This window comes from Monomorium pharaonis, chromosome 11 (genome assembly GCF_013373865.1).
Source record: "Monomorium pharaonis isolate MP-MQ-018 chromosome 11, ASM1337386v2, whole genome shotgun sequence".
In the NCBI taxonomy this organism is placed as follows: Eukaryota; Metazoa; Arthropoda; class Insecta; order Hymenoptera; family Formicidae; genus Monomorium; species Monomorium pharaonis.
In genome coordinates, this window is record NC_050477.1 from 3489230 (window position 1) to 3509403 (window position 20174).

Here is a 20174-nt window from a genome sequence, read left to right on the forward strand (position 1 = left end):
GCACGCGCCGACGCGCGTGCAGTCATTCTATGGCAGTGTGGCGGTGCAATCGTCGGACGAGATAGGATAGAATAGTTCTCTTGCGCGTGTCAATTTCTGTCTCTCTCTTTCTCTTATTCACTCCTTCTCTGTTTATCTTTCCCTCACCCTGCATCCTACCCCTTCCTTTCTATTGTTGCCAGCTAAACGTGGAATAGTGCTGTAGTGCATTTTCACTGCGTCTCGGCTGCCCGCAGTAAAGGACACACTAAAAGATCGGTGACAGTTAAGTGGACTGGTGGTTGCCCGCGGGAACGGGTATTGCCCGATTGTGCCCAATTGTGCTCGATTGCCGTACCTTGTGACGCGTGAGGAGTGCGCGATCGTTCCGTTGCGAGCCGTTCAACCGCGCGGACAGTGATATCTTCGATCTGGTCCCTCGCCCCTCCTCGTCCCCAGTCAAAATGAATTGCACCACGTTCACTGCCGTAACGTTACTTCTTGGTACGTTCCCTCTGACTTTGTCAATCGACTTTTCCGTTTCGTAAATTTACTCCGAATATTACTTGGCTGCAATAGTACACAACCCAATCAACTATATACTATAGAATCGGTGATCGGTAGATAAGACGTTCGTTCTTCCCAGACTTCATCGCTCGATCTGTTGACTTATATGTCTATTTTTTTTCCTTTTTTTGCTAATACATTATTACTATCTCTTATATAATCTTGAAAAATATTTACAGAGTAAGATTTCCGCGTCTCTAGCGGGATGTTATAAATTGCTCAATTAGATTGTCGACGGTTTTTTTGGACAATTTAACGAGAGTTGAGATCTATTTAGATCTGTTTGTACAGAAAAGTCGCTTGAAATGTGATTAGCACATAGAAGCGGTAAACCGAGAAAGTCACGACTATCTATTGGAAACAATGATAAGCGTCATCTGGAGAAATTATCATGAAAGTACACGAGGAAGTCCAATTAGATTTCTAAAGCTTTCTCACCATACAAAATACAGAGATACCACACATTGTTACCATTCGCACAAAGAATATTTTGAAATACTCGAAAATTATGGCAAATTTATTATTATGCGATATCAAGAATTTTAATATTGATCGATCAATCAATCGCATTATGCGCGAATGTAACTTTGCTTCGTAAAAGCTGTATAATGCGATCAATGAATTAAAAAATCGCCTATTACAATTCATCTATTATAATTTACGTTCAATAAAAAGCGGGAAAACGATTTACTCCGAAAGTGAGCGAAGTATTTAAATTCTCATTATAAACAAAAATACACAAGTTTGATATTTTATTAAATATTATTCTAATATTTTTTAAATATTAAATTATATATTATTTTTAGTTATTTTTAAAAATATTTTATTTAATCATAATGTATGGTTAAATGATAAATATCGTAATGTATGAAGCAATTTGTTTTAAAGAATCGAGAAACATAAAAAAATCTTAAATACTGATGACACTTCACAATTAGAGGCAGGCCATAGTTATCACAACTTTTTATTACTAATTATATGTCGGTCACACGTATGCACGCACGCACGCACGCACGCACGCACGCACGCACGCACGCACGCACGCACACACAGAGTATGTGATGACGTAATCCGCAGTCGACTACCAACTACATTTCTTTCTTCGTAATTACGATTAATATTATTATGCTCAGTTCATGTTATGTTCACTGAAATTATTAACCTTGATTTTAATTGGAGTTATAATTTAAATCACTTTTGTCAAGATTGATTGACTAATTCAGTTGTAATTTAATCTTTTTAGAATAAGAAGAATATAATTTTTATAATTTCAAATATAGAACAAAAGAGATGGATTATATTAACTAATCTGACATCGAAATAATGGCATTTATTGACGGATAAATGGTAATTTATATCTGAATGAATCTTATCGAAACTTACATCTATTTATGTTGACTCCTCAATTCGTAATGAATAAATAGATTTAAATGGACTTGTGCGACTCGTTAAATTATTTGATAAAATTGATAAATTTAAATAATACATTTATTATGATAATTTTACTATTTTTTATTATAAATAATATTGTGTGTGCGTGTGTGTATGTGTGTTTACACACAATCATTACTGTTGGATTTTACTCTTTTATCAGATCGTCATTGATTCGCGATAACGCTCGATCGTTGATCGGCAAGTTTTTAATACAATGTTCGACGCACTTTGCCCCCATGATTACGCATTAAAATGCTCAAACCTATCATTATATCAGCAAACATTGAGTATCTCTCTTATTATCCTCTATCCATCTAATTATATTAATAATCAGACTGCAGTAATTATCATTCGTCAAGCAAAAAAATGTGAAGAATCTGCATTATCCTCCGGATAATTTGACATTTTAAATCTTTGATTATTATTTTGATGAATTTCTGAAACTAGATGCGTGACGAGCAAAATCTGGGAAAAAATTCATCAAACGGAATGTTTTTTTTCCAAAATAATTTGTAAGATTTTTTTAAATTAATTAAAAATATCGTTGATAAAAATGTCACGTTAATGTTTTCGCGATATTTCTCTTGATAGCACATTGAAATCGTTCATTAAAGCGTGTGGCATCTAAATCATGTAACTTCGTCATTTCTTGTTCAACAAAAAGCTTCCACTCGAAGCGCCAACGCGCGCAAAAGAGAAGCCTGACCTCAATGTCCAATATTATTTTATTAATACATTTATTTATCATTAAGCCTTTGCTTTCCTACAGGAATATGCAAAAGAAACAAGAAATTGTACGAAACGTACTGGGTAAAGACTAATCTACAATGTGCTCTTTACTTAAAAAAAGTTAGTGTGTTGAAATTTCTTGTCTTTTTGTGTCTTCTTACGTGTTTCTTGTTTCTTCTCACATATCTTTTTGACTCTTTCGGAGTGAGTTTATCAACTTTTATCACGCAATTTCGATAAAACAGTTCACAAATAGGAGAATAGAGTACGTTGTAGAATTATTAGCACGTGTTAACAATTTGTTACATATCTATTGCATATGAAACAGTGAGAAATATAAATAATTTGTCATCATTTATAATTCCTGCAAAAAATTAATGATATTGCGTAATGCACATAAATGTAACATAAACGTTTAGATCGTCTAGAAAATAATAGAAGACGTTTGTTGACATGATATGTATGATCTAATACTAATCGCGTTTTTTTCTTCAACAGAAATATATTCAAAGATATATAATAAACTAATTATCTGAGACGATGGATGAAATTATATAATACTCTTTGCATTTTTTGTCAATGAAAAAACCACCTGAAACGGCAGAACAGTTTTGACGCGAATAAATTTGGAATAAAATAATCGAGGGAAAACTCTAGGTTTTGTCAATCGAAAACGATATCTCAATCCATCCAATTGTCATCACTATTACATCGAAACACATTCTAGAATACTGACGATTAGGGACGTTGAAAATCTAGTTACTGTTGTAGACCAACCGAGCAAAAATAATTATTTACTTCAGCGATGACTCATGTTTAGACATCTTCGTCGGCTTTCAAAACTTTGCTCATTATTCTTCAGATATAGTTGATAATACCGTATTACTCATCGTGGTGATATTAGAATGCTTTACGTTACAGCAATAAAACAAAAACAGCAGCGGTTTCTTCGATGTATTGTTGATGCAGATCAGAATATTCGTCGGAAATTTGAAAGAGAAATTTAAAGTGGTTCGGTAGCATTCCATCCCAGAACGTTTTCTTTAATAATTGCAACAAGGGAGAAAGATAAAATGAGAATTCGTTGAAGGATGAATAATACGGATACAAAGTCCGGAGATTACGCTTTTTAAGGAAGCTTTACAAGGAAGCTTGCTTTAAACAGATTTTATGAGCAGCCTTGCCATTATTTATCAGAATAATTCAGAGTAATTTAGAATTTAAAGGATAAAATCTAATAATAATCGTAAAGGATTCGGATATAAAATTTGAAGAAACCTGTGATGGCTGCTTGTTTAAAAAAAAAGAAATTAAAAGTAATTATAGTTATCAATTTTATATTGGATCAAAATTAAAGACAGTAAATGTGCATATAGATTCTCTATTAGAAAATTTCTAATGGAGGTTTCTAAATAATGACTTAAAATATAATGGCTTAATATTTACGTCTTACAGGTCTTTATTTAATAAAGTTCTTTGTTACCTAATTAACTAAAAATTCGTGTGACTGCTTATTATAATTTACATAATTGTATCTTAATTAATGTCACCGTGATATTTAGCTTAGCAAAATTAAATCTGGATATTACGTGAAGAGTCACACAAAAATCATTATTAACAATTCAGTCAAAATTTACTCATTAAAATTAGTAAATAAAGAACAAAAGTTTTCTTGAAAGTTTATTTTTTTTACAAGTATGTACCTTTGTATAATAGATAATATCTGCGAAATAAATCATGCCTGAGGATTACGATGAAACTACAGCAAAACATTGTTTTAATGCAAGGTCATTGCGAGCTATAATATCAGAAAAAACATAGCACATTATTATATAGCTATTATAATTGTTAATTTTTGCATTTTTGCAATTCTCAGTATTGATTCTTTTTGCGACTGATATAAAATTGATATATTGTTACGGCATTAGACTGGATAAACTAGTTGTAACTTATTTGTGGTTTTTTTATTATTTTTTTAAAGAGATTATAAGCATAAATCAATTTCAAAATCCATTATGAAAAAAATTGTCAGGTATTCAATATCAACATCGTAATGCTGTGTAATCTTAACAGAAAAATGCGATCTATACAAGAATATAATGACTAATTCATTTTTCTTTTTGCGATAACGTACAATAGTATAAATAGTGAAAAAAAATTTTTCTTTAATTTCTAACATTTCTGAAATTAATTGCTACTTATGTTATATTATTTCTTTGTTTCAGGTATATGTATTATTGGATGTACGCATTCACAAGAAAATTTACCTTCCGCCGACGATGTGCTGCAACAGGTCAGCAACGTGGTAGGCGACATTCCGGAATTAAAGAATGTCAACACATCGGCATTGCCCATCGAGGAAGCGAAAAATCTTTTTAGAGAGAAGTGTACAAAGAATGGCGGCCCAAATGCATTCGACAATGCTCAACGCGCTCAAGTTGATATGACGCAGTGCATTCAGTCGCTCGTTAACATTACGGAACTCCAGGCGGAGATGGAAAAATACAAGCCAACTGGCGATTTGGATATCGTCTTCAAAAACTATTGCAACAAGCGCTCCAATCTACGAGCTTGCGTGAGCAATTTCACGCAAACGATGGAGCACTGTTTGGACGCAAAGGAGAGGGAAAATAAGAAAATAGTGCTGAACATAACCGACTCGCTGCTCGATTTTATTTGCTACAAGGAAGGAGATCGAATCGCCCGTATGTACAAATTGATAGTTTTATTTACAATGTAACGATAAGATATCAAAAGATACCAGAAATTTCAAAAGATACCTGTAAGAAGCATCTCTGAAGTCTTAAAGAAAGAGAGAGAGAGAGAGAGAGAATTATACTTTTCAAATAAATTTTTTAAAACTTTCCCAGAGATATGTTTGTAGAAGCGCTTTTTAGAGACGTTTATGGCAAATATTTGTGAGATATTAGTATTGCTAATGTTACATCGAATTATCTTATCTTTGCAGTTTTTATATCGGCTGGAGGACCAGAGTGTTTTCAAGAGAAACAACAAGCGCTTCAAGATTGTGCCAATCGTACATTTAGCGGTTACATTCCAAAAACTGATCCCAGTACTAACGGTTTAGTAGGATTGGAGAGTCTACCATCTCTGAACTTTGGTTCCAAAGAATGCAGGTGAACTACAAGTCAGGTTTACGAGTTTATTCCTTCACAAATTTCCTGACATTTGAATTTTATATCCAAAATCTTGTACATTTAATGGTTTAAAATTCAATGCTTAAAATTAATATTTTATTACGTCTTTCTTTATGGACAGACTTATATATTTATTCGTTGTTCATGACACAGGGACATGACCAGACTCCAAACTTGCGTTGTCGCGGAATTGGAAAAGTGCTCGGATCCCACGCCTGCGAATATAATGGATTCTATATTCAATTTCATCAAAAGAGTGACACCATGCGAGAATTTACTTAACGCAGAAAGCGCTGCTGCTACTGGTACACAGTCTCCATCCAGTGGATCGCACATAGGTGCTCTTTCAACCGTAGCGATTCTAACTACTGTTTTGTCTCTCGTAGTAAGCTATAATAATTTTATTCCTGTAACAATATAAACACATTGTAAAGCTTTAAGGTATATGTGAGGATACTATGAATAGATATATAAAAAGTTTATATGTTGAGTAAAAACTTAATATAATGAGGACTTATAACTATAACTAAAGAGTGTTATGCCTTTAATTTTCGTTTTTTCCGACTGTACAAGTACTTTCTATTCTTCAACAAAACGACATTTATTATAATTTAACTTTTTTTCGCATAGACATACTTTCTCTTATTTTGAAAGTAGTATAGAAATTATTATGTACAATCAAATTATTATAAATGCTAGTTTTATTTTATTTTATTGATTAATAAAAATAGAAGATCCAAGAATGTTTAAAGAATTTAGATATTGCGGTCTATTTATCAAAAACAGATACAGTACAGTCTTTTCTTTTAATGGCTACTTAAATTAATATTATATGAAAAATATATAAATATATTGCTATATATTTTATACGACCACGTTTGTTAAATGTAAGAATACTTTTATTTATATGATTATATTTATATATCTCCAATTGCACCTTTTATTACTTGCTACATTATATGCGAGTAAAACGTGTAATAAACGAGATAATATTAATTTTTATAAAAGAATAAAAAATATTACATTTTAATATCTGATAAATCATATTACTTATAGTATCATGTTTTTGTAAACACATATTTAGTAGTATGTCCTTTTGTACATTTTGTACATGTTCCAAAAATTTCTAGATAAGTTTGTAGATAACCTCGTTTCGATAAATTCAGATTTTAATTGTGATTATCAAGAAATTTTTAGAAAATAACTTCTTGGAAGAAAAAAATTCAGTTGTACATTTTACAAACACTAATAAATTGTGATGTTAGTTCAAAGAAAGCTTTTACTATCTTGTATGGTCAAGGACTGAAGCAGTATTGTTTGCAGTAAAGCAGTTTAGAATTAACAAATTCACATGACATTTTTATTGATAAGATACAAACACGTAGATATTATGACAATTCAATTAATAGAAAAATATGAATGCGATATAAGTTACGGCAAATGTATCTTAATGCATAGTTTAAGAACCAAAGTGTGTTTGTAATAATTTTGTTAAGACAGTGTATTTAATAAACTCAATACCTTCTTTACAACCAAGCCTTCACAAGCTTTTTACATTGAACAAATTAGAAAATTTGTGATTTTTTCATCTCTTCAAGATATTTTTTCTATTCGAGATATTACTTTTTATTCATACCATTTTAATGTTTCTGATTATGAAAAATTTTCCATTCTTTTTTCAAAATATAATTATTAATTCTTTGAAAAAATGGAAAGACGATTTTTAATATTGTTAATATGCGTTTTTTATTTTAATTACGTACACTGCAAATAAGATTAGAGATTCGGTATTGGAATTGACGCAAATTCCGCGCCACTGGTATGCACCTGCGCAAACAAAACCAGAGTGTATGCGTGCGCACATTAAATCCTTTGCGATTATGCGCGGGCTTCAGATGTAACGGAGCCGATTGGCTCGAGTGCGAGCGTGCAAGTCGCATTCGGGTGTCTTCGATCGTTCTCGCGAACGAATCGAGCACGTTCGCCTGGTGGCCAGGGAGACTAGGGAGAGGAGAGAGACGACCACACCAGTGCACTTGAGAAAGCCCACTATAGGCTGTCTCGACGTGTATGTTCTGAACACTCCGCAACATGTTAATGAGTTTTCGTCTGCTCTCAACGAAAAATTCACGTGGCGTATTCAGTATACGAAAGAAAGACACTAGTTCAAGACATTTACCCTCTTGATCGAACCTTTTATCTAGTACCAATTGTGCAATAAGCAAACTGAGGAACGATGCCAGGCAAAGGGGGCAGAAGAGGAAAGTGCGGTAAGTACGACGTTACATCCAAACACGATCGTTATTCCGTTCCTCCTATTTGCTCGACTCCTCGTCATTTGAGGTGAAAAAAAAGAGATATGAACCGTATGATCTGGTGAGGTGCACGTGACGCGCGCTCGACATTATTAAATTATCGATTCGCGCCTTTGTCCGTCCGTCCGTATGTCTGTCCCAGATGATTCACGTTTCCGGGAATGGAAGTCTTATTTATTTCGTCGACTTACGTCACGAGGCGCAACGTCTCGTCTGGATTAACACCTTAGTCACGCCTTTTCCAGCTTCTGGATACTCCTCTCGCCGGTCCTTTTTGGCGCGCGAAGGCGCGAGCGAGTTTCTCCGAAAACCATGGCGGACACGGCGGACATGCTTCCCATGTGACTCTCATGCCCCTGACACATGGAACTCGCGACATGCGACGCCCCGCGTAGCGAGATAACGCGCCGTACGAATGCACCTTGTGGACATGTCGCAAGGCAGTAATATCCATAAGGACACACGAAAGCTCCGATTAAAGTCGTTAGAGTAATTTCTGTAAGAGATTATAAGAAATAGCACAAAAAGCTGCAAAGCGCGGTGAGAAACACGAATCGTGCGTAATATGCATTTGCACATTTTTCATAACGATTATTGTTAGGAGCGAATATTGGAGTATTACGCGGAGTTAGGCGAAGCGAACATATCGTACATGATTGCACGATATAAAAAATATATTTTTTTTTTCCGTCTTGATGCTTTTATTTCGGAATAAATACCTTTGTTTTCTCTTTTTTGGCGTTTGCTTCAGGTTTATTCGCACATATGGTTCGCTCGACACCTTTCCTCGATCATAATTAGATTATGTACGCGAGTGGGAATTTGCGCAATCGGTAGCAATCCGCGGTAATAGGTAGCAAAATAGTCTATCGCGTCTTGTCTAATAAATTTATTAACTTATTGCAGTCTTATCTATCCATATCCGGACAGATATTCGGTTATCGATCAGACGAATATTCTTCTATAAAGTGACATGTTTTCTCTTTGCTATCTCCTTCCTCCATTCCTCAAGGACTCGATTTCAGCCGCAGATTTTTATTTTTTCCATATTGCGCATTTCTTGGAATGAATCGTGACTTTTGAACACTTTCTTACTGCTCCGCCGACGAATCTCTTGGTGCGCGATAGCTATAATCTTCCTCCAATTGATAAAAGTTGTGTGCATTCGAAACGGATTCGGGAATTACAAACTTATCGATTCAGAAACTTAAAAATTATTAAATTTCCATAGAATAATTTTAATTATTTCTATGGCATGTTTATATACTCTTTTTTTTATAAATATAGAAATAATTATTTAAAAAAAAATTTATATATATATAAGGCACGTGCACGCACATTATATATGTTTTACATACATTCAAAAATTAATTTTCATATTCGCTACATTTATATATTATTAATTTTATGGAATTTATATAGTATCAAAGCGCGCGCGCGTGTTTTGTGTGTGTGTGTGTGTGTGTGTGTGTGTGTGTGTGTGTGTGTGTGTGTGTGTGTGTGTGTGTGGTGTGTGTAAAATAAAATAAACCTCTAACTTTAGTTAAATGCATCGTATTGTTATTATTAGCTAAAAACATTTTATATTTTAAGTTAAACATAATTGTTACTATAAATTGTTACAATTTTTAATACAGTTGTATATGTGATTTCTCGTTTTAATTGTCTGGTGCGGGACACATGTGAAAACGCGCTAATGAAACAAGTAGAGCTGTGTAGATTTCACATTATGTAATATGACATTCGCTTTCAGGAGGCTATTATTATTTTCCTCAACTTTACCTATTAAAGTTGCATAGTTTTCGAATGACATAAGGTTCCAACTTCAAATCTCTGGCATATTTATCTATTATTGTAACAGAAATAAGCTATTATGAACGCACTTCCAATCGATTTCTGAGCCTTCACTTCACTCTTTTTGATAATTCAAGAATATTAAGGACTGCTTATCGTTGTATCGACAGTTGTCACTTATTAACAAATGTATTGTAATTCCATATGGTATAGTGTCGAGCATATATGAATTAGCTTTGTATGTTTAGCTTTTATTAATTATAATTTACACCCGATAACTCATAAGTAATTTAAAAATAGAAAAATATGAATATATGTGTGCATCTACATGGCCACAAACACGCATACATACATACATAGAAATCTATATGTAAAACATTATATAGACATATGCTTGAACCATGTTTTGTATTCTGCTGATAGGTGGAAAAAGAGCTGAGTTTACATCTGATGAGGATTCCGTCAACAATGATGCGTGCAGTGATATTAGCGGCCAATCTGACAATCGTAGCGTGCTAGAGGACGCGAATGACAACGAGGTAGATGAGCTCGCGCAGCAGGAGGTGTTCGAGGAGAAGCTGAAGGAGGCGATCGACGGTCTGACGCAGAAGAGCGCGAAAGGCCGTACCGTCTGCTTCAATGGCATAGAAAAAATTTTTGCTATCAAATACATACCCGATTTCGTGGAAGACAGAAAAATGACTATTACGGATGCTGTGGAGCGTGGCTTGAAGAAGGGACGAGGCGACGAGCAGTCGACGGCGGCCAGATTGAGCACCTTGCTGTGCGTCCAATTGGGCGCCTTTGAGAGCGCCGAGATGGTCTACAGAGATCTAAAATCAACTCTTACTCTTATTGCTAACGACAATACAGCTTCTGTTCACGCTCGTGCTGAGGTAACAAATTAATTGTACGATTACCACATGTAAAGTATAAAAAACAAGGTTAAAGTTCAGCCATGTAGTAAAAAACGATAAAAAATTTCTTAGTAAAATATCTAATCCGTTTTTTTAATCGCTGTATACTACACATTTTATCGTATTTTGTATCTCGCTTATATTAATGCCAGAATTTTTATATTGATAAAATGATTCCAGTGTTGCTGGGCATTGGCCATGAATCAATTCTTATCGGGCAATGATGCGACAGACACCATAGAAATTGCACAGTTACTGTCATCTATCTTTTCGGGTTCTTATTTGAAAGGAAACGGCGCGATTGCAAACATATCCGCGGACGTAGCGGCACTACATGTGGCAGCTATTTCATCCTGGACCTTGCTTCTAACAGTTATGACTTCCGCAGATATCTATAATTTACTCGCAAGCGGCAGAACAAACAGTTACATGCCGTAAGTTGTCGCACATCGGGAACGTGTTGTCGTTAAACAACAATAAACACGAAAAATGTTCTCTTGTAGTTCACTCAATCGATTGCGCGAATTGCTGGAATCGCCACATCTCGATGTACGCCTGTCAGCTGGCGAGGCACTGGCAGTGATATTTGAACTCGGTCGTGATTTCTCCTGCGACTACGAGCAGAATTACGCGCTCGACCTAGTGGAAATTCTTAAGGAACTCGCCACGGACTCAAACAAGTATCGTGCTAAGAAAGATCGCAAACAGCAACGTGCTAATTTTAGAGATATTCTGCGTTATATTGAGGTAAGTTAATATCGCATTATTTACTCGAACGAAACGTTTATCCGTTTTAAAAACGTGATTTCTTTGTTGCAAGCCGATGTCAAGATACAATAGAAATGCTAGATGTTTCGTTTCACTTTTAGGAAGACATCGTTCCAGAGATGCATGTGAAATTTGGCCAGGAAATTTTATACTTAGAAGGATGGTGCGCGAGAACTCAATACAACGCCTGCTGCCGACTATTAGGTCCCGGCATCAATATCCATCTTGCTGAAAATCTACTTCTGCGCGAGATCTTTCACCTCGGCAACAAAGTTCTACCTCCACCGATCACGATCAAAACAAGTAAATTAGAGAGAGTAAGTATTCATAAAAGCGATTGTTCGTAATCAACAAGATTAAACGTTTTCTTTTTGCAACCTGTAGACATTGATGAACGCGGCCGCGTTCAAGGCACGTACCATTCAACGCAACAAGAATCGCGACAAACGATCTGCAGCTATAGCACCGTAATCACACTTCTACTCCCCTATGCTGATTGTCTCATTTTAGTGTAATGCAAGTATATTTAAATTTTTTCTTTAATTTATTGTAACTATAACTTTTAATAGCGTAAATTAATGTTTTCACAATAATTCGCGAGTCGAAATTGTACAGATATTCCACGTAATGATGTATATCCTTTTTTCCATGTGTAAATTTCTGATGTGAATATATGATTCATCTCGCCGTTTTAACTGTTATTTATCGCTATATTTATTTAGTGATATTTAATAAAGTTATATTTAATAACGTTTGCATGTATATACAATTGTATATGCTGGTAACAATTGCATCTCATATAAATTATATTATTTTAGTACATGTATTAAATGTTTTATCAACTTAAATATTGATTTTTCTCATTGTTTTTTCCTTGGATATATATTGTGCATGTTAATTTTAACAGTAAAGTGTAAATAATAATAATGATTTGTAAATTTTAATTGCTATAGATTAAATTATGTCAGGTTTAAAAATTGATTGTAACATGTAAACTTATCTCGTATATAACAGTAACTAGATATGTACAAGATATATGAAATATTTACTGCATTGTACATAATTACGTGTAAGTTGTAACGATGTATTCAAATGAACTAAAATATAGATTATGTAAAGATAATGTAAACGTCAATATAAAACTGTTTTATTATTATTATTATTATTATTATTATTATTATTATTATTATTATTATTATACATCTATCTCTATAGAAGAACAGTCCATTGAATAATACCTAATAATCTTTATCTTCAGCGATTAAAAACGTCGATCACAGTCACTTCCATTAAAACATTACACAATCAGAAAATCATATAATAACAATCTTTTTAAATTAAGTACATTTCAATCTCTTTCGACATACCCGCGATAACAGGTTTTTCAATCATGATTACAATGGTACGTAAAAATATACTGACAAAAGTTATTAATTTGACAAAAATTTTTCATTTTGATTAAATTGCTTCAGTTCCATGTATGTATTTTATAATCAATGTTGGGTAAGATACTTTTAAAATGTATCTCGATACAAATACAGATACTTATAAAAAATGTATCTAGATACAGATACAAATACACAAATCAAAATGTATATAGATACAGATACTTAGATACTTTAAAAGTATCTCAGATACGTATCAGATACTCTTAAATTATTCAAATAAAAAAATTTGAAAAATTTAAATGTTTGTGCGCAACACAAAAAGCGCATTATAAAATAAATAATTACATTTTTGTGTTGCGCATAAATACCTGTCGCTGAACTCTTACTGTCTTTTCCGAATTTTTTATTTGTTTGTTGAGTTGTTGAGTAAACTTGCGTTTCTCGTCTTTAAATTATATTTTATTGTAATAATAATAATAATATTAATAATGTATGTAATATGCACAAAATCTAATGATTCTATAGACTAGATAGCAAAGTTATTTCATACATAAGTACTATTTGCGCAAATCTAAATGACGCTATCGACAGTAATAGCAAATCAAAAATGACCTTAAAAAAACATTTTTTTCCCAATAAAGACAAAAAGTACGTAAAAATGTATTTGAAAATGTATCTGAAAAGCAGTTCAGCTACTGTGTTTTGTATCTAGATATAGATACAAATACTCTAATTCAAATGTATCTCAGATACAGGTTCAGATACACAAAATGTATCTCTATACATGTATCTAGATACATGTATAGAGATACTACCCAACACTGTTTATAATTAAATACATAAATACTTGAATTGAAATCTAAGTATTATATATATTTTAAATTAAATATATAAATATTTGAATTGAGAAAATTGAATTTTTTTGTCAAATTAATGACTTTTTATTTAATGTAACGTTATACGTAATTACAGGACTTATCACTAATATTAAAGCGTACAGTCATGACAATCAATCTACAGCCTCGTTTCATACATATAAATATAATAAATTAACACATAATTATATAAAATATTTCAAAAAATTAAAAAATATATGCGAGTTCTTATTTGCTTATGTTACAGTAAAAACAAAATTTACTAATTATATACTTTTATTAGTAATTATATATAATTATTAAAAAATTTAAGAATAACAAAAATTAACGATTTAAGAATAAAAATTTAAAGAATAAAAACAAATAATTTTGATATATATTATATAATTTTACTAATAAATGCATAAAACTAATGATTTTATGCTTTTACTGTACGCACGCACGCACGCGCACACACAAGATGCTTTCCAGCAACGACATGGTGCAACACAGAGTATCATTCTTCTTTCAATTCCAGTAAACAACAAAGATAGAAGATACTCTGTGTCGCACCGTGTCGTTGCTGGAAAGCGCGCGCGCGCACACACACACACACACACACACACACACACACACACACACACACACACACACACGTTCCATAAAAACAGCTTATATATGCAAATTGATCACTTGTGCCTTAAATTCTTTGTCAGACAACATGTGCCATCGATAGCCCAATATTCTGGACACTTCCTTCTCCGTGTTTTCGTAACTACGACTATTTACCTTGATCCATTGGTAGTACTCCGGTGATCTATCCAGAATTTTCGACCAGGCTTTATCACATCTTTTCAGGACTACATTTCGTCGCACATACAAACAGCGTAAACATTTCGCAGTAGAGACAATCTCTAAAATCGTAGCGGTCGATATTTTATCTCGGATCATCTGTGGAAGAAGTTGAAAAGGTTTATTTGCTACTATAACATAAATTGATACTCGACGTAAATCGATGTTAACGGTTAATGAGTAGCAGCGTCTTAATTAAAATTTTAATTAAAATTGAAATTTTTAAGTAATAGGTTATTGTCATATATTAGGCGTTCAGGAACTAGTTAATTATATGTAACATTTATCTTAAAATTATATATATAATTGTATCTAAACACAAATTAAGGACTTTGTTTGTTCGAGTTATTCGACAAATAATTCATATATTTAATACAGCATTAAGATCAAGCATCTAAATATAGAAAGAAGAGCATTTCTATGTTTTGGAATATTATACACATAAACAAAAAGAATTGGGAATCGAATATTTGACAGTTTGAATATTTAGCACGCGCAATATCAAGATAAGTAAGCCTATTAGTTAGGAGGAACTTACACTCACACAATAGCAAAAAAGACTTTCATAATGTGTAAAGGTATGAACGCATGCCGTCACGTCGTAAAGTCGCGTTGTTAACATCAGTATTTTAGGAAAGCTATCACAAGCTTTTGGATTCAAATACAAAATGCTACCAGTGTGTGTAGGCTTGGGCACATCCCGCAGAATTGCACCAATGCCTCGTCCAGTCTCTTAGTGAAGCTCCTGTGTAGATAGTATCTTGTTACTCCCTTGAAAGCATACACCTGTATCGTTGAGTCGAAAAACGTTCCATGAGTAAGTATCATGGACGGCGAAATCTACAAAACATCAATGTAAAGAAAAATTTCTGTACTTTTATTCCTTCGATAAAAGTGCACATTATTATCTCACTAACTTGTGTATTTGGATTATCCAATACTATACTATGACATGGTATAGCGCTATGTTCCAATAAATCGATAGGCAAAAGGATATCCGTAGCTTTATGACTTTCTATCTCAAAATGTACTTTTAAATAGGGATTGTTTACTCTCATTTTGACCCAAGACGATCTCTTTGGCTAAAATGAAAAGCAAAATAAACATTTATCAATGTAAGGTCATATATTAGAATAGAAATTATAATTACCAATCTTATGGTAGTATCCTTTAGACTGTACCGATTTTGCAGAATATGAAGATGCCTTAATTTCGTGTAACCTATTAGTTCTATTATATCCTCGTGCAAATTTTGAGGACTAATAACCAAGACCTGAAATTTTAATTTTTTATAAAATATTAAAAGTCATCGATCGAATATGACGTACCTGATGTACTTACGTTCAAGTTAAGGAATACTCCTACATGTAACAACGGACAATTATAACGCGTGGTATTTATCAATATCAATTTTGACAAGGTCTGAGTGCAATTTGTACAAATGTCATCCATCAAATGTAACGCTTCATTGCTCTCGAGCATCAGATCTATCAGCTCCAGACATCTAAGATTCTGCAGATTTCTCATAAGTCTTTTGAGAGCCTCCAGCAGTTTGCCACCTGTGCCAAAGACTCTGATTCGATCGGGATCATCCCTGTTCGCCATGTTGCAGGGAAAGGTAAACTTGAGCCTGCGAATGTAAGTGCCCACGCCGGCCACTGACGTATTATCCGAACCCTGCCGTTCAGCGTACCATGATATCATGTTCATGAACTCGTAGAGATTATAGAAATTCAACATGGGCTCGAATACAAGCGTGCGGAAGTTCCTCCCAACTTTGTTCAAGCAAGTGGATGTTCTTATGTGATCCAGAACATACTGCCAGCCACTGTAGTAGTTGAACTTGCCCCGTGTAAGGGTGGTATCCTCCAGAGTGAACGTGGACCACACATTCTGGAATTTGAATGCACGGTACCACGATCGGCACACCAGAGATGCATAGTAACGTTCGCGGATGGTCAGATATGAGAATATCTCCTCCAGCAGAATATCGGGTATCTGATCCCAGGAACTGTATTCCTTGCACAGCTTATCCTCCTCCGTGTCTTCTTCCAAATCTATATACAAGGCTTGACAGATAAGATTCATTTTATTTCTTATAAAAATTTAACTTCTATCAGTAGTACTAAGTGCACTTTTTCTCTTTGTGTCGGCGTCCTATTTTTACATGTCCACCTTGAATGCAAATTATTTTTAGACGGTATTAACATCGATTTCAATTACAAATTAATCTCAAGGGTTTTCGACGATTCTTCCCCTCGCCAAGTTACTTCATACGCCGGCATCCTCTACATAATATTACATGTATATAGGTACGTACTTCAGTGTTTTATCGAGAAAAAAATATGCCAAACTATGCAGAAGTCATACGTTTGCGCGTGACAGCACGGGCATGTGATTGAGCGGCTCTTTAATCAGTATGAAAGAAGATTGGACCGAACAATCGCGATCTCATACATGAAACACATAAATTCGCGTGGTCAGAATCGGGGACCGTCCGGCTTTTTCAGGCCGTGAAATTGCGAGGCGGAAAATCGATTGTTCTCATGAAATTTTTTTCGAAGAGAAAGAGAGAGAGTGAGAAAGAGAGACAACCTCGTGCGCTCACCTTTGTCCTCCTCGTCGAATTTCCAACAACCCTTGCTCATTTTCGATCTGATCGCTGCTTATCGGTGAAATAACTTTACATTGAAATAACGTATCTTCGCGACGGAGTATTTATACGCGATATTGCTAAAAATATACAGAAAAAAACGGGAAGGGGCGGGCACCACGGCCGACCGCGTATCGCCATGATGCGATTTTAAATCACCCACCCGGACGAATCTCGTTTCTCGTTACTCCCATGGAATTTTTACGGAAACATTTACGAGAGGAGGCTTGTCCAATAAACATTCTCTCGTTTCGTTGAATCGCTCGTACATCGGCAAAAACGCACTTGAAAATCAATTCCCAAAGTTTCCCTCGCGCCACAATGCCAACGGGAGAGAGAAAGAGAGAGAGAGAGCGCGAGAGACACTCGGAATGCATGTTTTAACCTATAACGAATTTTTGTTGAATGGTGTATCACAGCGTCACGCTTACATTTAAAAGTGATACCAAGATCTGGATCCACACTTCACGTCGCGGTAGAATCGCCCCGGCATAATATGACGAATGTGATCGGCAAGTTGTGTCTATTGAGACAAACGTTGCGAAATTGCAGGTGCGTGACACACGCGTGAAACCGGTGTCCGACCATTGGTTATGAAAGAAATAAAATCAAAAAATGTTTTGCTGACGATCGTATATTTGCAAGTGTCGCGTATATTTGAAGTTACTGGTTTTACTAGAATTTTTTGGTGATTGTTATTTTTCATGATTTTTAATTAAAATTTTTAAAAGTAGAAAACTACGATCAAAATTGATTTACGTACCAATACATTGAAGGAAGATACAATCATTTTTCTGTTTGGGATTGTATAAAAAAATTTTATTATTTTCTTCACTATTTTAATTTTGCTTTTAAATATCAGATACATCTTCGGTTTTTGCAGAAAATTACACATTACACATAAAACTAAAGGATATGAAGGCCCTGGTAAAACCACTGTAACGTTCATCAGCAAGGAGATTGGTTCTCGACTCTTAGTGACTCGTTGCGACGAGGTAACTTTGTTTTTTCATACTTTTACATTCTACACACATGTATGGATCATGATATTTCTGAATTAGTCTTTATTAATTTAATAAGTATAAAAGAATTTGTCAATGATTCTTACATATACTTTAACATTTCTAGAAAGTATTTGTATAATTATTTATTATTTATTATAGAAACAAGTATGTAAATGTTATAAATACAGTGCTCCTAGTTTTTTAAAAAGAAAAAATTTGTGGAATAAAATTGTCGAATCATTTTTACACAGTATTAACTAGATAAATATAATAACCAGTTATTCATATCAACATTTTATATTTAGATAAAGGTATATTAACTCCAGATTATGATTTTCTTATTTTTCAGATTGGGTTCACATTGAATACTGGCATGAAAGTGTTAGGACCAACGGTTCTCTTTCCCAGAAATGCTATCTGCTGGAATATTAAATCCAGCAGGCACATAAATGAAGCATCGCTCTCATTATTCACTGTTCTCGAGCCAAAGCCTGATCTCTTGGTCATCGGATTGGACGATAAATACGAATTCTCCTATATTAAAAATCTTCGAAAATGCGTGCAGAAGCTCGGTATTACTACAGAGATAGTTTCCGTGCGCAACGCGTGCACGGTGTTCAACTTTGTCAATGAGGAAGGCAGATACGTTGTTGCGGCATTGATACCGCAAAAAGCACCTAAACTAGTACCAAAATTACAACAGGGTGAACCTGTAGAACAAATAACTGACTCTGATAGCACTGTAGGCACCAAAATGAACAGAGAAAAAACGAAAAATACAACAAAATCATAGAATCTAAACATGTACACACACACACACACACACACACACACACACACACACACACACATATATATATATACAATTCAGAAGATATTGTATTGTATAATAAAATAATTTTCTTGTGTAAATTATATAACATTACAATCATATCTTTGATTTGCTCTAGTGGTTTCGCTTCAGTGTGATAGTAGTTTAAACTAAAATGTTAAATTTAAAAAAAAGTAACCAGCGTTGATTTTTTTCTTTATCAGAAAAAATAGATTAAATGACTTAAACAAAGTAAAACTACATAAAATTTTATTCATATAAAAAATGGATTTATTATAAATTTTTCTCTCTAGTGTCGTGTCTGTCATTATGTAGAAACATTCTAGACCAGATGTATTTCATTTTACATAAAAGAGTATCTCAATCGTTATTTTCATCCCTTCTCCTAATCTTTTATTAGCTACGAGACCGGAGAACTTCGACCTAGATGAAAACCCCATAGAGTCACATGTTACGTTAAATCTCAAAGTATCAAACGATAAGAATTCATCTGAGACAACAAATATGAGTCATAATAAGTAAATAGTGAATGAACATACGTCGATAAATTAATTATGAGAGATCAATCGCCGCATAATGAAACGAGTTTACATAATGGCGCGGTTCGAAATAGTAGTTAGCCTTCAAGATATCAAGAGTGTTGCCAAAATTCGAAGATCAAGATAGGTGCGAATCATCATCATGACATTTGATATTTTGTTAACGAGACGTTTCAAAAACCTATTCAAGTAAAATCAGGAAAAATAATACTCTATTTTTCACTCGTTTCTCAAATTTTTGTTAGGAGTCTTATTTGCTCGAGACCATCTCCTCGACGATCTCGATATTCTATCGAAATCCGACTGCGGAAAGCATCTTCAAATTCTACATTTAAAAAAAAGCTGTGTTCAGAGTTTCTCTGAAAAAAATGCGCGGACGCGCGTTTGAAAC

At 34.0% G+C, this 20174-nt stretch overlaps 4 protein-coding genes and 1 long non-coding RNA gene across 11 annotated transcripts; 3 read left to right on the forward strand and 2 right to left on the reverse strand.

Annotated features, from left to right (window-relative positions):
* LOC105829139 (27 kDa hemolymph protein) lies at positions 1-7403 on the forward strand. The gene is made up of 4 exons (XM_012667801.3): positions 1-483; positions 4935-5414; positions 5678-5846; positions 6021-7403. Exons 1-4 carry the CDS (start codon positions 444-446, stop codon positions 6286-6288), a joined length of 957 nt encoding a protein of 318 aa, XP_012523255.1. The 5' UTR covers positions 1-443; the 3' UTR covers positions 6289-7403.
* On the reverse strand, positions 6136-9496 carry LOC105829140. Of its 4 annotated transcripts, XR_001138469.3 has the most exons (3): positions 8902-9466; positions 8374-8678; positions 6136-6274 (listed from the first exon to the last, which is right to left on the reverse strand). It is a non-coding gene; the product is annotated as an uncharacterized LOC105829140 (long non-coding RNA). The 4 variants fall into 4 exon arrangements; XR_004965080.1 differs by lacking the exon at positions 8902-9466 and having other exon boundaries at positions 8374-8738; XR_004965081.1 differs by lacking the exon at positions 8374-8678 and having other exon boundaries at positions 6138-6274; positions 8902-9496.
* On the forward strand, positions 7916-12784 carry LOC105829138 (interferon-related developmental regulator 1). Its single transcript, XM_012667800.3, has 6 exons — positions 7916-8137; positions 10400-10872; positions 11074-11327; positions 11397-11640; positions 11763-11978; positions 12046-12784. The coding sequence occupies exons 1-6, from the start codon at positions 8104-8106 to the stop codon at positions 12130-12132; spliced, it is 1308 nt and encodes a 435-aa protein (XP_012523254.1). The 5' UTR covers positions 7916-8103; the 3' UTR covers positions 12133-12784.
* Positions 12785-13448: 664 nt separating this feature from the next.
* LOC105828209 lies at positions 13449-17502 on the reverse strand. 4 transcript variants are annotated; one of them, XM_012666440.3, is made up of 6 exons: positions 17364-17502; positions 16097-16824; positions 15906-16028; positions 15673-15837; positions 15431-15595; positions 13449-14854 (listed from the first exon to the last, which is right to left on the reverse strand). In XM_012666440.3, the coding sequence occupies exons 1-6, from the start codon at positions 17401-17403 to the stop codon at positions 14576-14578; spliced, it is 1500 nt and encodes a 499-aa protein (XP_012521894.2). In that variant the 5' UTR covers positions 17404-17502; the 3' UTR covers positions 13449-14575. The 4 variants fall into 4 exon arrangements, 2 of the variants coding, with proteins under 2 accessions (XP_012521894.2, XP_012521895.2); XM_012666441.3 differs by having other exon boundaries at positions 16097-16812; positions 17364-17500; XR_001138393.3 differs by having other exon boundaries at positions 14717-14854; positions 15294-15595.
* LOC105828210 (NADH dehydrogenase [ubiquinone] 1 alpha subcomplex assembly factor 3) lies at positions 17081-19609 on the forward strand. The gene is made up of 3 exons (XM_012666442.3): positions 17081-17960; positions 18292-18403; positions 18762-19609. The coding sequence occupies exons 1-3, from the start codon at positions 17905-17907 to the stop codon at positions 19203-19205; spliced, it is 612 nt and encodes a 203-aa protein (XP_012521896.1). The 5' UTR covers positions 17081-17904; the 3' UTR covers positions 19206-19609.
* Positions 19610-20174: the final 565 nt, after the last annotated feature.